Here is a 12,507-nt window from a genome sequence, read left to right as displayed (position 1 = left end):
TGGCAACTTAAAAATGTTCCTTTAAGAGGTGGCTGTTTTACTCTTAAAGGAAGACAGGTTTTGACAACAAGGCGAGAAAGCATTTTTGTTTAATGCTCCGAGCCTTTGACTCAGCCAAGGAGAGGAGATGGTTTGCGCTTTTATATTTTGTAACTACATAATGGCAACTTTTTGTTTATTTGTTTTAGCTGGCAGTCATTTTATAGCAAGCCTTCTCGATTACACGTTACTGAGAATTTTTTGAGTGAGACTTTTAAAACAAAATAGGACCTGTAGTCACGATGGTTTATTTAACAGGCAGAGTATCCATTCCATGCAACAGATATTGCAGGGAGCAGAAACGGAGAACAGGCCGGTCAGACAGGACAGCCTCATAGCCTCCTGCTTCAGCTTTGCGTTAGAGCCGTCTAACAACTGGGTCTTACATGGGGACAAACGGAGGAAGAAAAATCAAGGGACCACAGTTTGCAGCTGGTGATGGGCTAGTTAGAAAATGCCATTGGAGTAAGAGTAAACCAGGGACCCAGTCTTCCCCAGCTCTCCCAGCAGAGGTCCATTAGGAATTAGAGCTAACTTGTTCAGTTTCCTTCTCGTCTTTGGCTAAGAATATAAGGTATCTGGAGGACTGCGTCCTGGTCAGCTTTAGAACTGAGAACACAGATGCCTGATCTGGGCCAGATCACTGATTGTGTCCGTGTGACCTCAAGCCAAGGCTCTTAGTCTTTGTGGCATTTAATAAATAAAATCTACGTGTTTTAATCTGGACTGTCAGGGATCCCAAAATAACTGTAAATGTTGAATTTCTCAAAATGTACCCACTGCTTAAACTCAACACGATACATTCAATAATTATTACTTACGGGTGCAGTTAGCAGGGTATTTGAGAAACAGAAGTCACAATTGAACCTTCTGAAATTCAAAAGAACAAGTTGAAGACGTTGGGATGTTAGGTTTGCTGTCATGTTTTAGATAGGCTTAGTACACACACACACACTCACGCAGCTGTGGCAGGAAACGTAAGCTCTGACCCTGCCCAGCATGCCGGAGTCGGGTGAACGCAAGTGGACTGTAACATTTTTTGTGCCACCTTGTCATGACTTTGTACAAATAAACTAAGGTCTGCTTCTGGCAAGTTCTGACAAAGAGCACATAAGGAATGTTGGACTGGAAAGCACACACGACACGGGAACCCAGCCTTGAATTTGTAAACTTTTGATGCCTACACGTCCTCAGGGAGCTTTCACTGCGGGGAGGTACGCACTAAACGTCAGAGCCCTGGATTGGCAGAGGTTCCTGTTCCTGCCCTGTTTGGTCTGTGTTTACGTCACTAAGGAATCCAGCAGGTTCCATGCCTCTGGCAGTCCCTGTGAACCAACCCACTGTTTCCTGGACCTCTGGTGTCAGGAGAGGGAGGTTGGGAAGAGCCTCTGACCGTTAGCACGGCCACGTTTTCAGGGTTGACCTGGCCGTGCATCAGAGCTGCGCGTCACGGGGCCTTTCTTTAGCTTCCTCACCACGGCCCTTCTGTAGGGTTTCAGTCTAAGTGAGCCAAGAAGGAAAACATCTGCCCCTGAGTAAATGATGCCCCTCTTCTGTCTTGAAGCTGTTCGTTTCTTTTTCTTTCTTGGTGCTCTGCCCACACCTCATTCCATGAATTATGTAAACTAAACCTGGGTGGTGTAGACGGCACATCCCTGTAATCCCAGGAGCCCGCAGGCTGAACGGGAGGACGTGAGTTCAGAGCCAGCCAGGGCTTCCAGTAGGGACTCGAAAACCGAGGCGTTTGGGATTTATGATACCCAGACATGTGATACCTCCTGTCTGAGAGATGCTTTGTGAGCAAACCTTTTTTTTTTTTTTTTTTTTACTGATTTGGAGCAAATTCAGGCGTTTTGTTTTAATGAGAATAATAATAAACTTCCATGGTTAGGTACCCATTAGTCGGTTTTGTTCAGGCGAGCTGACGTCCCTCCTGTGTATCACAGAACTGCTGTTTGTTCTCCCTGCTTTCTCGTTTCATTTCAGTTTGTATTTATCCGAATTGAAACAGGCGTGAGGATTACGTGTTAGTGAGCCTCAGATAGGCTAATTATATTGTAAGATAAGCCTGTCCTCAGCCTCATAAGAATGTATCTTTCGGCCCTTCTTTTTGTCAGAGGTTAAGGGACTAAGCAAGGCACAGGAATTATCTTCAAAGATGCTGGCTCTAAATTGGGGATTTTAAAAGCCAAGGGCTTGGCACAACACCTTTCTCGAGTGTTCAAGGCCCTGAGTTCAGGCCCAGCACTGAAGACAAGCAAGCCCACCCCAGGACAAAGGCATGTAGGCACATAGTTATGTGTCCAGTAACTAAACCACATGAGGACTTTTACTGTGTAGAAAAGGGAGCAGCTGAGGACTGCGGGTAAGACAGTATTGCTATGGACACCGGAATCTGGGGTTAAAAGGAAATACACCGTAGGGTCATATGTGATGATGCCATAAGGAGACAGACAGGCACCTAGTGGACTAGTGTTTCCAGGGGGCACCAATGACAGCTCATTGAGAAATGGACGGGGGAGGGGCTGGTACTCAGAGCCCACGCACTGTGGCTGAGGAGCAGACTATGTTCAGGTTGTGGGGCAACACATCTACCCATGGGTCCTGGGATACGCGGTGCAGGCAGGAAGTCCGAACGGCTTCAGTGTGAGAACAGAGATGCCCAACCCAAGCAGGAGCGGGAACAAGGGCTTCGTGAGTGGGACAGCTTTGTTGTGTCGAAATTGAGAGGGAAAACGGATTAGCAAGACTGAAGAACCTTGAGAGCTGGGCTAACACTTCTCGGATCCAGGCAGTGGTAACACCGGATGTTAGATGCTTTTCAGGAGAGAATTCATTTAGTTAGTACTGATGGCCACGTCAGGGTCCACGACGGACTCAGGTCACAGGAAAGAAAAGGAGATTTCTGCTCACATGGAGTTTATATGTAATGGGACAAAGGTGGTAAAAAAAAAAAAGGTGGGGTCAGGAAGGGGTGAAGAGTGAAGGAAAGATAGGCCAAGTCTTCAGGAGTTGACCTGGGTAATGCGAAAGGGTCTCTCCTCACTGTGGGAAAAGAGTTCCTGGGAGAAGTGGAGGCTTTGACTGCAAAATGAGCAAAAACTTCCTGGTGGGGCAAAGCCGTCAGGCATTCACAGAGAATGGCATGCAGTGTCACCAGGGGATCGAAAACCTTTGAGCCCCGCACGTCCTGGCAGAGTGGAAGGCGGTAGGTAAGGCAGAGGTGACGGATGTGCAGCCATTCTGGGCTCCTGTGGTAGCAGTTAGCGGGAGGAGCCAGGCCATCGCAGTCCTCCTGAGGTAAGGCTGCGGCCTAGGCAGGCCGAGAGCAGCAGTGCTGGAGGGAGAAGCTGGGTGCGGATGGTAAGCACAGACGTGGGTAGTGTGTGGTAGACGCTCTCGGTGGGTGAAAGAGGCTGCTGCTGGCTACCCTCCCTGTGGAGCATCGACTCTCGGTGACTTCTGGGGTTTAGAATGAACAAGACCTGAACTGTGTCATGGTGGGCTAGGAGATCCTGGAGGAGAGGAAGGCAGCACAAACCAAGATCTATTCAGACAGGAGGGTGGCGTGCCGGTTGGATATCCCGGCGCTGGCCAGTCAGCAGGAGGGCCCAGGACTCAGGCCTGTCTCCGATTTTGAATGTGAAATGCCAGCTGGACAGTCAGGTGGAGCCAATGAGTTAGAAATTAGGAATAATTTATAATGAATAATAGAGTTAGAATTGGAACTTGAGCTTAAAGGGGAAGCCATTCTGACTAGAAGAACCTGGGAACCCATCTGAGGGAGACGGTGCTACAGGCAGGATGGCGAGTGGGCATAGCAGTCAAGAGAGGGGTGTTCAGGGAGCTGCAGTGTCTTGGGAGAAGTCGTGAGAGAGGGAAGGTACGGGAACTTGGAGACTACTGGTCACAGAATGTGAAGGTGATTCTCAGGGAAGTCAAAAACATTCAGAAAATACTGACTGGAAAGAGAACTGTAGGGCCAAATGCCGAGTGAAGGGTTTTTGTGTGTGTGATGGCAGACATAAGGGAGCCAGCGCAGGAGGGAAGTGGAGGCAAGGAGCGAAGACCCTAGCAGCGGAGTCTACAAGACTGCCTGCGTGGGCCGTGAAGAAACAACTCGGTGGTTAACAGTACTGTGGTCGGAGGCAGGAGCTGAAGGCAAGAGAAGCCAGTGTTTTGAGTAAGACTGAGGGGAGTTGTGGAAATGGCTTTGATCCGGCCAATGGTGTTGTCTGTGACAGCTGTTTTAGGATCGTCGGTGGGGTTCTTCACCCTGGCCTTGGCCTGCAGAAAGTATAAAAGAAGCTAATGAAAGAAAGTGGGAAACAGTAGCCTTAAGAGTTGTTCGGCCCCGCAGCAGAAGGGAGCTGGGGATGGAGCTGGTCCTGGGCTGGAGAGATGGCTCCTCTAGAAGGCCCTTGGTTCACCGGCACCTTGTGGTGTGACTCAACAATGGTCTCTAACTTGTTCTAATGACTTACGCCTTCTTCTGGACATGTCAAGCACTGTGTTCGTGAGTGGTGACTTGTAACCCAGCAGAACCATCGGAGTTACCAAGAGACTAATGGGACCCGTTTTCTACCACCTTTCCTGGAAGCCAAACACTCCCACGAGGAGTAATCTTTACGTACTTTCAGAATCTTCATGGGGAAAGCCCCATCCCCCACTGGCTCCGGAGCAGCAGTGCCTGGCAGCAGCGGGGAACTTGTGAGCTGACGCAGTAGGCATGGAGAACTTTAGGGGTAATAGCTAGTAAGCCGTGATGTGTCGCTCTCGTAGCTAGACAGGGTCCCATACCTCTGGACTCCACAGAGTCCCATACGCCCACGAATCTCCAACAAGGGAGTTTAATGTTTTAAGAAATATCCAACCATATGGCCTTTATTTTCATGAAGAATGTTTGGGCTAGTTTTTAGGTCCAGCTTTAAATGCTAAGTTACATGACTTCAACAATGTTCAGCAGTCGGCTTTCAAGTTCCCAAGCTGTTGAGGGAGCCACTGAGTGAAGGCCACGTCAGGTTTCAAGTCTAGAAGGAAACAGTTCCAGGGCTGTCAGGTTTCACATCTAGACGGAAACAGTTCCGGGGCTGTCAGGTTTCACGTCTAGACGGAAACAGTTCCGGGGCTGTCAGGTTTCACGTCTGGAGGGAAACAGTTCCAGGGTTGTGTCTTTGTTCACCGAGAGCTGGGCTACACTGTGTCACAGATAGACTAATGTGTCTACCGCTGAGTCCTGTTCGGTTGAGTCAGCAGAATGCAAGCTGTTGTTACAGGGTGTAAACGTGGCAGAGTGTGATCAGGGTGCAACGGTGTAAACGTGGCAGAGTGTGATCAGGGTGTAACGGTGTAAACGTGGCAGAGTGTGATCAGGGTGTAACTGTGTAAACGTGGCAGAGTGTGATCAGGGTGTAACGGTGTAAACGTGGCAGAGTGTGATCAGGGTGCAGACATGGCAGCGTATGATGGTGTATGTAGACGTGGCAGAGTATGATTAGTAGTATCTGGTTTTTAATAAATAGGGATAGACAGTCTGAATGGAGGCAGACATAACTGAGTGGTCTTAGGATCACTAGCCTCTTCCATTTAACTGTAAAAACAAGCAGATAAGTATCGAAAGTAGATGCGCCTTAAGCCTTAGAGCCGTCTGTGGCAGGGGTTAACCCTCAGGCAGTGTCTTCCGTTCTGAGCACACCGCAGTTTACATCCGTCACCTGGGCACTCGTCCTGACTCCCAGTGAAGAGCAGCTTTGTTCTCAAGTTTACGGTGACACGAACACACTTCTCTCTCAGATTTGCCAAGCAGTCGGTAACTAGTGGGGACAGTGATGCTGCCAGGGACGACACACTGCTGTAGCCTGAGTGGCTTCAGTATGCGATACGCCCTTTATCCATATGCACACTAATTCACAGTAGTGAGACATTCTGTGTGAGGTTTCCCAGGTCATCCTAACTGCAGATGGCGGTGTTAGGAGCGTCAGTCTGTGTCTAGACTTTTCCACGGGTCCTGGTAAAAGAAAAGGCCATGTGCATTCTTTAGGTATGGCCCTGAGATAATTGACCAGCACAGCGGAAGTTCGAAGCACACGGGCCTACGTGGCAGCAGCAGTGTCTGCCTTCTCCCGCAAATGTCTGTCTCTCCTTTGTTCGCAGGTAAAGTCGGTAATAAACCTTCTGTTCGCTGCGTACACTGGAGATGTGTCTGCCCTCCGGAGGTATGCTCGCCGGGTGGATGCGCTGTGGCTTTAGGTGTTTGAAGGTCTTAAGGTCTCACCCACACTTACAATACAGGTCACCGAATAAGATACAAAGAACCCCACTTGCACTTATAGCGGGCCCCCACTTCCCGTGTCTCGGACCTGCTTCTTGTGGTAACTGGCCCCTAACTGGCTAGTGGTTGGCTGTAATGGATCTCTGGTGACGTAGGTGTTCGGTGCCGCGCACGTTACCAGGACCAGAAAGGCCATGGGCCCCTGAATACCGAGCGAGAGCTCCCTCTTGGAGCTAAGTTGGTTTCCATGCTGTTTTAAAAGCGTTCGCAGCACGGGTAACTCCAGGCAGTGTAGTCGAAGAAGGGGAAGCCTGCTGGAAGCACACTGCTTTACTATGGGCGTTTTTGCCTCTTTGGTGCTGATCCTGGATTTGCATCATGATGGGACGAAGCTTAGTTCTGGGAGCGGCAGCTGATGCTCATCTCACTGGAAAGTAGCTAAGGAGGAGCGGTCACGTGGCATTCACCCACGGCTCTGTGCTGGCTGAGCTGGGTACCATTAGTGGAGCTGGGAGAGCGTGGGATCTGAATGAGCGGCCTGGCCTGAACGGATGGAGTAACTGTTACCACCCGGTTAACCTGACCGCCTGTAGTGAATGGCTGTTTCGGACTTTCAGGTTTGCCCTGTCGGCCATGGACATGGAGCAGCGGGACTACGACTCCAGAACGGCCCTCCACGTGGCTGCCGCCGAAGGTAATGCATGAACCGCCAACCGCTTGCTACAGTTTTTACAGAATTCAGTTCTTCTCAAAACTAAAATCTCTTTTTGTGTGTTGGGGGCTGCAGGTCATGTGGAAGTGGTTAAATTTTTGCTGGAAGCTTGCAAGGTGAACCCCTTCCCCAAGGACAGGTGAGTGCATTGCCTTCTAGTGTGATTGATAACACAGTCTGAATACGTGGGATTGTCGTGTTGAGTGACAGCTACGTGTGAATGCATCAAGGGGCTTGCTTGTGACGTCAAAGCCTGCCTTATTCGGAAATCTTAGGTTAGATATCAGTCAGCCCATATGAAGAAGACACAGCTTTGTACTTGAAAAGATAAAATGGGAATTCTGTTCTCACAGGACTAACGGCACACGGTAGACAACACTGAGGGGTGGGAAAGTTTGTAAAAAACGTTCATCTTTAGTGTGTTGGCATTGATGGGTATCCCTGGATTTGGCACAGCTAGTTTTTGAAGGCTTTGTGGAAGCTGAATTTTCAGTGGTCCACTGGAGAGAAGGACACTGGGTGGCACCGAGTGAGGAAGGGTGTTGTGCTGCAGTGGGAAGAACCACCTAGAACGCTGCTCCTCCATGCCCCCCTCGCCCACATGACCACTTCCCAGCCCGGACTGTGCTGAACAGGCACTGCTGTGCCCACTCCCTGGGCATCCCCTCCTAGAGTGGACTGGGTGAGCCGCGTGCACAGTGAGGACAGGCAGAGCCTATGAAGAATGCAAGGGAACAATCATACTTGGTGCCGTTGGACAAGTAGGTTCAGAAGGGAGCCCGAGAGCTGCACGAAGGTGGGAGTAAGCTAGCACCCTCCTGGGGAGCTGACCAGCTTACTAAGCCTTTGGGTTTTTCTTGGGGGGGGGGGACTAAATCTTCTTGGTTCAGTGTACAAAAAGTGAGAAGCCAGTGTCAGTATCTGAAATTTGCTAGCAATTTTGTAAGGTGGCGACGTGTTGGCTGTCTCCCCCTTCCGGTGGCCATTAAAAACAGTGATTGAAATTAGTTGCGTTGACAGCCCTCCCCCATCTGCCAGGATGGTGCCCGTCAGAGTGCCCGTCAGAGTAAGAGGCCGAAGTGTCTCGCTGTGCTTAGAACTCAAACACTGCCTACGCAATGCACGTTGGGAACACTATGTGAATTCCTCCACTCCAAATTTGCCTCTGAGAATGTGGAAACACAAGCGTCCGTCTTATAGGCAAAGGTAGCTGGCTAACTTGGTAGCTGTGGATTTAACTGTGCATCCAGAGTGAAGCCTAGACCCGGGCAGATTTTCCCATTGATAAGAGTCACGTTAGCTATTGATCCAATAGTAGGAGTGAAATAGTGTATTCCTTCCCGAGAGACTTTTCATTACGTGGTGGAAGAGATGTAAAGAAGACTGGGCAGATGCCCCCACCCACAGATTAACACAAACATTTGGTCATGTTAGAGCCATGTTGTGTTTTTTTTTGTTGTTGTTGTTGTTTTTTTTTGTTTTTTTGGTTTTTCGAGACAGGGTTTCTCTGTGGTTTTGGAGCCTGTCCTGGAACTAGCTCTTGTAGACCACGCTGGTCTCGAAATCACAGAGATCCGCCTGCCTCTGCCTCCCGAATGCTGGGATTAAAGGCGTGTGCCACCACCGCCCGGCTTAGAGCCATGTTTTTTGAGAAACATAAGAGACACGTAAAGTGATACTTACCTGATTTTGAACATCAAGGACAGCCACTAGAAACACCGAATGCTAACTTAAGCACTTTTGGTTGTCTCTGCTTTATGTTGTGACCCATTAAGGTGAAAGGTTGAGGGGAGATACAGAATGAAGGAAAGAGGCTAAAGCAGGGAGGGGGGGAGGAACAGGAACCAGCAGAGGGAGCTGAGAGGGCGGGCTCATGGGTTGTGAAGGAGCCAGGAGCCAGGGAGCATGTCGGGTGTCTGCTGGGCCTTGGGCTGACTCATTGCTGTGACCGCTCTTTGCTTGTCCTCGAATCTCCATCTTCCTCTCACAGTGGGGATGACGAGTTCTGGTCAGGCGGTGGACCAGTTAAGCCTGCAGCCCCCTACCCTTGCTGGGTACGAAAAAGGGTCACTTCCTCTGGGCAAGTCTTGCTTATCTAACATGTATTCGTTGTCACGAGGATGTTGTGACTTTTGAATTCACAGGAACGTGAATTTTCTGGGAAAGGTTGGGATGATGCGTGTTACTGCCTTAAACACCCGCAATACTAGACTTGGCTTCCGTGCCCCTCCCTTAGCACGTGGGTATGGAAGCGGGGTCTTTTCACAGGACCCCTCTGCCCCTCAGTTGTCCTCCAGGGTACCAGATGGCTCACTCAGACCAGCTGTTGGGCGCCTTTGCCGTACTCACTTGTGATGCTGCTAATGGCGCTGACCCTGAGTGGCCAGGGGACCTGGGATGGACCTAGAGCCCAGGGATGCTGGGCAGCCGTCTCTGTGCAGCAGTGCTGAGTAGTGACGCCCCTGTCTGTGTGCTGCAGGTGGAACAACACCCCCATGGACGAAGCGCTGCACTTCGGACACCACGACGTCTTTAAAATCCTCCAGGAATACCAAGTCCAGTACACACCCCAAGGGGACTCTGACAACGGGAAGGAAAATCAGACTGTCCACAAGAACCTCGATGGGCTGTTGTAATGGTCCGAGAGGCTTGGGTTACTTACCTAATCGATTGTGGAACATGGCTATGAAGAACATGTATATTTCTGTCTGGCAGTGATGTGCACTGTGCGTTTGTCATGTCAGTGTTACTGGAGTTTCCTTCCTTGTGCGCACAGGACAAAATCTGATGTCTTTGGGGAAAAATAGAAATAAAAGAACCTCCCTTCATAATGTGAGCAATAGTTACCTCTTGCGTTGCACAATTTGATGTCCAGGAATAGTTAGTTACCGATGCTAGCTGACGTGTGTGGCCCTCATGAGTTGTGTGTGTTGTAAACTTTCAATCCCCGGGTGATGATATCCTCATAGGCATTTATGAGCTAAGCTTCGTTGTACAGTTTACCCCCGGGGTTGATGCTGTCATTAGATAAACCAGTGTGGTTTTCAAGACTTTAAATATAGATTAGCTTGAGTGTTCGAACAACTATACGCACATGGTTGAGTATTTAAAATGTGTCCTCTCACCCTCGCGTCAAGGTGACTCCTTCAACACTAAAATAGTTGCTAGCCGTTCATAGAACTCGCCAATTCTGACTAGGTTTTATCAGGGACTCTGTGACGATACGTTTGGTGACCAAAACATACGCGTGGATATAGTTCTAGTACCTTTGAGACCTTTCCTTTCATACGGTCCTCGGGCCAGCCTCTCTGAGGCCTTGGGAAAGTGAGTGCCGGCATGCTCTGCAGTCTCGTGTGTCCTCGGCAAGTCAGCAGTGCTCACATTCCTAGCCCAGAGACAGAGCCTGGCCGTTATCTACAGAAGAGGAACCAAGATTCAGGCGTCTAACTTAGCTTAAGAGGAAAGTCAGTGCTACTGCAGACTTGGACGTTCTTTCAGCTTCTACAACAGAGAAAAGTTCACACATGCTCTCCGTTACCAAAGTTGCAGGGACACGTGTAGGGACAGCCGCAGAAGACATTTCCCTTCAGTCCTGCTGGCAACAGTCTGCATAGGCTAGCTGTCCCTTCCCGAGGCCTGGGGGGGTCACTCTGCACTGCCCCCCCCCCGTTCCTAACACTCGGGCGGACTCGACCAGTCAGGAAAGATGACGTCCTTGTAAATTTAGACTCCCCATGTCTTTGTTTTGGAACAGTGATTTCTGAGTAACTTAGACAACAGGTCAAAGGAACCTTAGCGAGAACCCAGTTTTCTAGCAATTGAACACAGTGGACCCTATTCTACTTCCGAGACACGAGGGCTCTGTTAGTGAGGACATCTGGTGATGAAGCGCATGTGTGCATGCGTGTGCACACACAAATGCACTTCTTGGAAATTGCCCGTGGAAGATGCAGAATTCTCAACTATACAGATGCAGTGGTTACCACGTTAACACAGAGTCTCTGACCCTCGCTATCAACACAGAACTGCACCCGAGTTTCCTGACGCCTGGCGGCACAGTATCCAGTAGCCTCAAGCTGCTGTGGTCCGTTTTCAGCCGTCCCCTGCCATTCCCTAGCCAGCGCCCCCCTTGATGAAACCCTTAACGAGTGCCCCTTCCCTGAGCCAGGCACCCCCACCATGGATCTAAGTTCCAGGAGCTGTGGGAGGATGGTGGGCAGGCATCCAGCCCTGCCACTGTGTTCTGCTTCCACAAGCCTCTCGAGACAGGCAGTCAAGCACTACACTCTGCGCAGGGACATCAGCTCCAAAGTTAAGGCGTGACCGCGTTTTAGTTGGAATCCACTGAGCTCACGCTATTCCAGAAGCAACTGGCTTTGTGTGGTTCGATGCGTGACTTAACTATCACCAGTGACTCCGAGGCTTCTCTGAATGTTATTCTGTATATTATTTGAAAACAGAAGTTGTATCTTTTCTAAGATCAGTGCCGTTTTGTACAGTCTTTGTGGCCTGGTTAAATAGGCTCTTTCCCCTCACGGTGTTATGACTATGTGCCAGGTCTTGCCCCGGCTCTCTGCTAGTGGCTGATATTAAGGAGAACACTTTTGTTTAAATGCTTGAATGAGCTGTTACTGCTGCCATCAGTAAACTCCAAAGATCTTATTTTTTTGTTTTGTTTTGGCTTTACGATCTTGTGTAATTTTTCTGTATCATGGGAACATGGTCATGTTGGTTTGAAGCTCTGTTTACGCTGCTGTTTCTGCTGTCCCTGTTGTAATACCCATGCCTGGGGATACACCGCGCTTTAGCCGCACAGCTGGATTTGCTCTTGATCCTGCTGTCTGTCAGGGACTAGGTGACCTGATGTGGGATTTAGGTCCCTCCTGGGGAGTCCAAAGCTTTGAATGTATCTACTTCCGACGTTTCCCAAAATGAAATCTTCAAACTATAAACTGTAAGTATTCTGAAAATTGGGAAATATTTATTTTAAATGAGATCAGGTAGTGTTGCTTTTTATAGCCTAATAAATACATGTATTGAAAACAAGCCGTGAGAAATGAATTTTCTTAAAATAACTAAGGTTTTTCTCTGCACTTTTGAGTTGTGAGTCTGTAGCTGTTTTACAGCCAGCCTGTTAGGGGCCAGGGAACACACAGAGTCACGTGGGATGTGTGGACCCAGGGCAAGGATGTGGGGACCTAGCTGTGGATACTAGGGATGGGCAGGCTTGTTCAGCTCTCCAGAAGCTCGCACTGTGCCTGTACAGTTAAAGTGATCAGGATACCGGGCTGCACTGCACCATTGCAGGTACCCTTGGACGAGATCACGTTTCCATGGAGCTCTGACGTCTACTGGGGAGCTGTCCCAGGACCGCCACACCAGGATCTGAGTGGGCCCGGCTGGCGGCTCCCGAGTCCCCCACACATGGAAATGGTTCTCCGTTCCAGAATGCCCTGGTCCTCGTGGGGTTAAATCAGTGTCTGGT

The 12,507-nt window shown here is 49.6% G+C and overlaps 1 protein-coding gene across 2 annotated transcripts in view; it reads left to right on the top strand.

Moving 5' to 3' along the window:
- Nucleotides 1-12,068, top strand: part of Gls (glutaminase) — a 65,479-nt gene extending 53,411 nt beyond the window's left edge. Inside the window, exons 15-18 of one of the 2 annotated variants that reach the window (XM_075955987.1) lie at nt 6,193-6,254; nt 6,928-7,004; nt 7,098-7,161; nt 9,502-12,068. In XM_075955987.1, coding sequence (XP_075812102.1) covers nt 6,193-6,254; nt 6,928-7,004; nt 7,098-7,161; nt 9,502-9,658 — 360 coding nt within the window. In that variant the 3' untranslated portion in view covers nt 9,659-12,068. The remainder of the gene's footprint in view (nt 1-6,192; nt 6,255-6,927; nt 7,005-7,097; nt 7,162-9,501) is intronic. The other variant, XM_075955989.1, reaches the window with a different exon arrangement.
- The last annotated feature ends 439 nt before the right edge of the window (nt 12,069-12,507 follow it).

Source organism: Microtus pennsylvanicus, chromosome 22, assembly GCF_037038515.1.
Source record: "Microtus pennsylvanicus isolate mMicPen1 chromosome 22, mMicPen1.hap1, whole genome shotgun sequence".
In the NCBI taxonomy this organism is placed as follows: Eukaryota; Metazoa; Chordata; class Mammalia; order Rodentia; family Cricetidae; genus Microtus; species Microtus pennsylvanicus.
The sequence above is the reverse complement of the archived record's forward strand: the minus strand, read 5'-3'. Positions and strand labels throughout refer to the sequence as shown.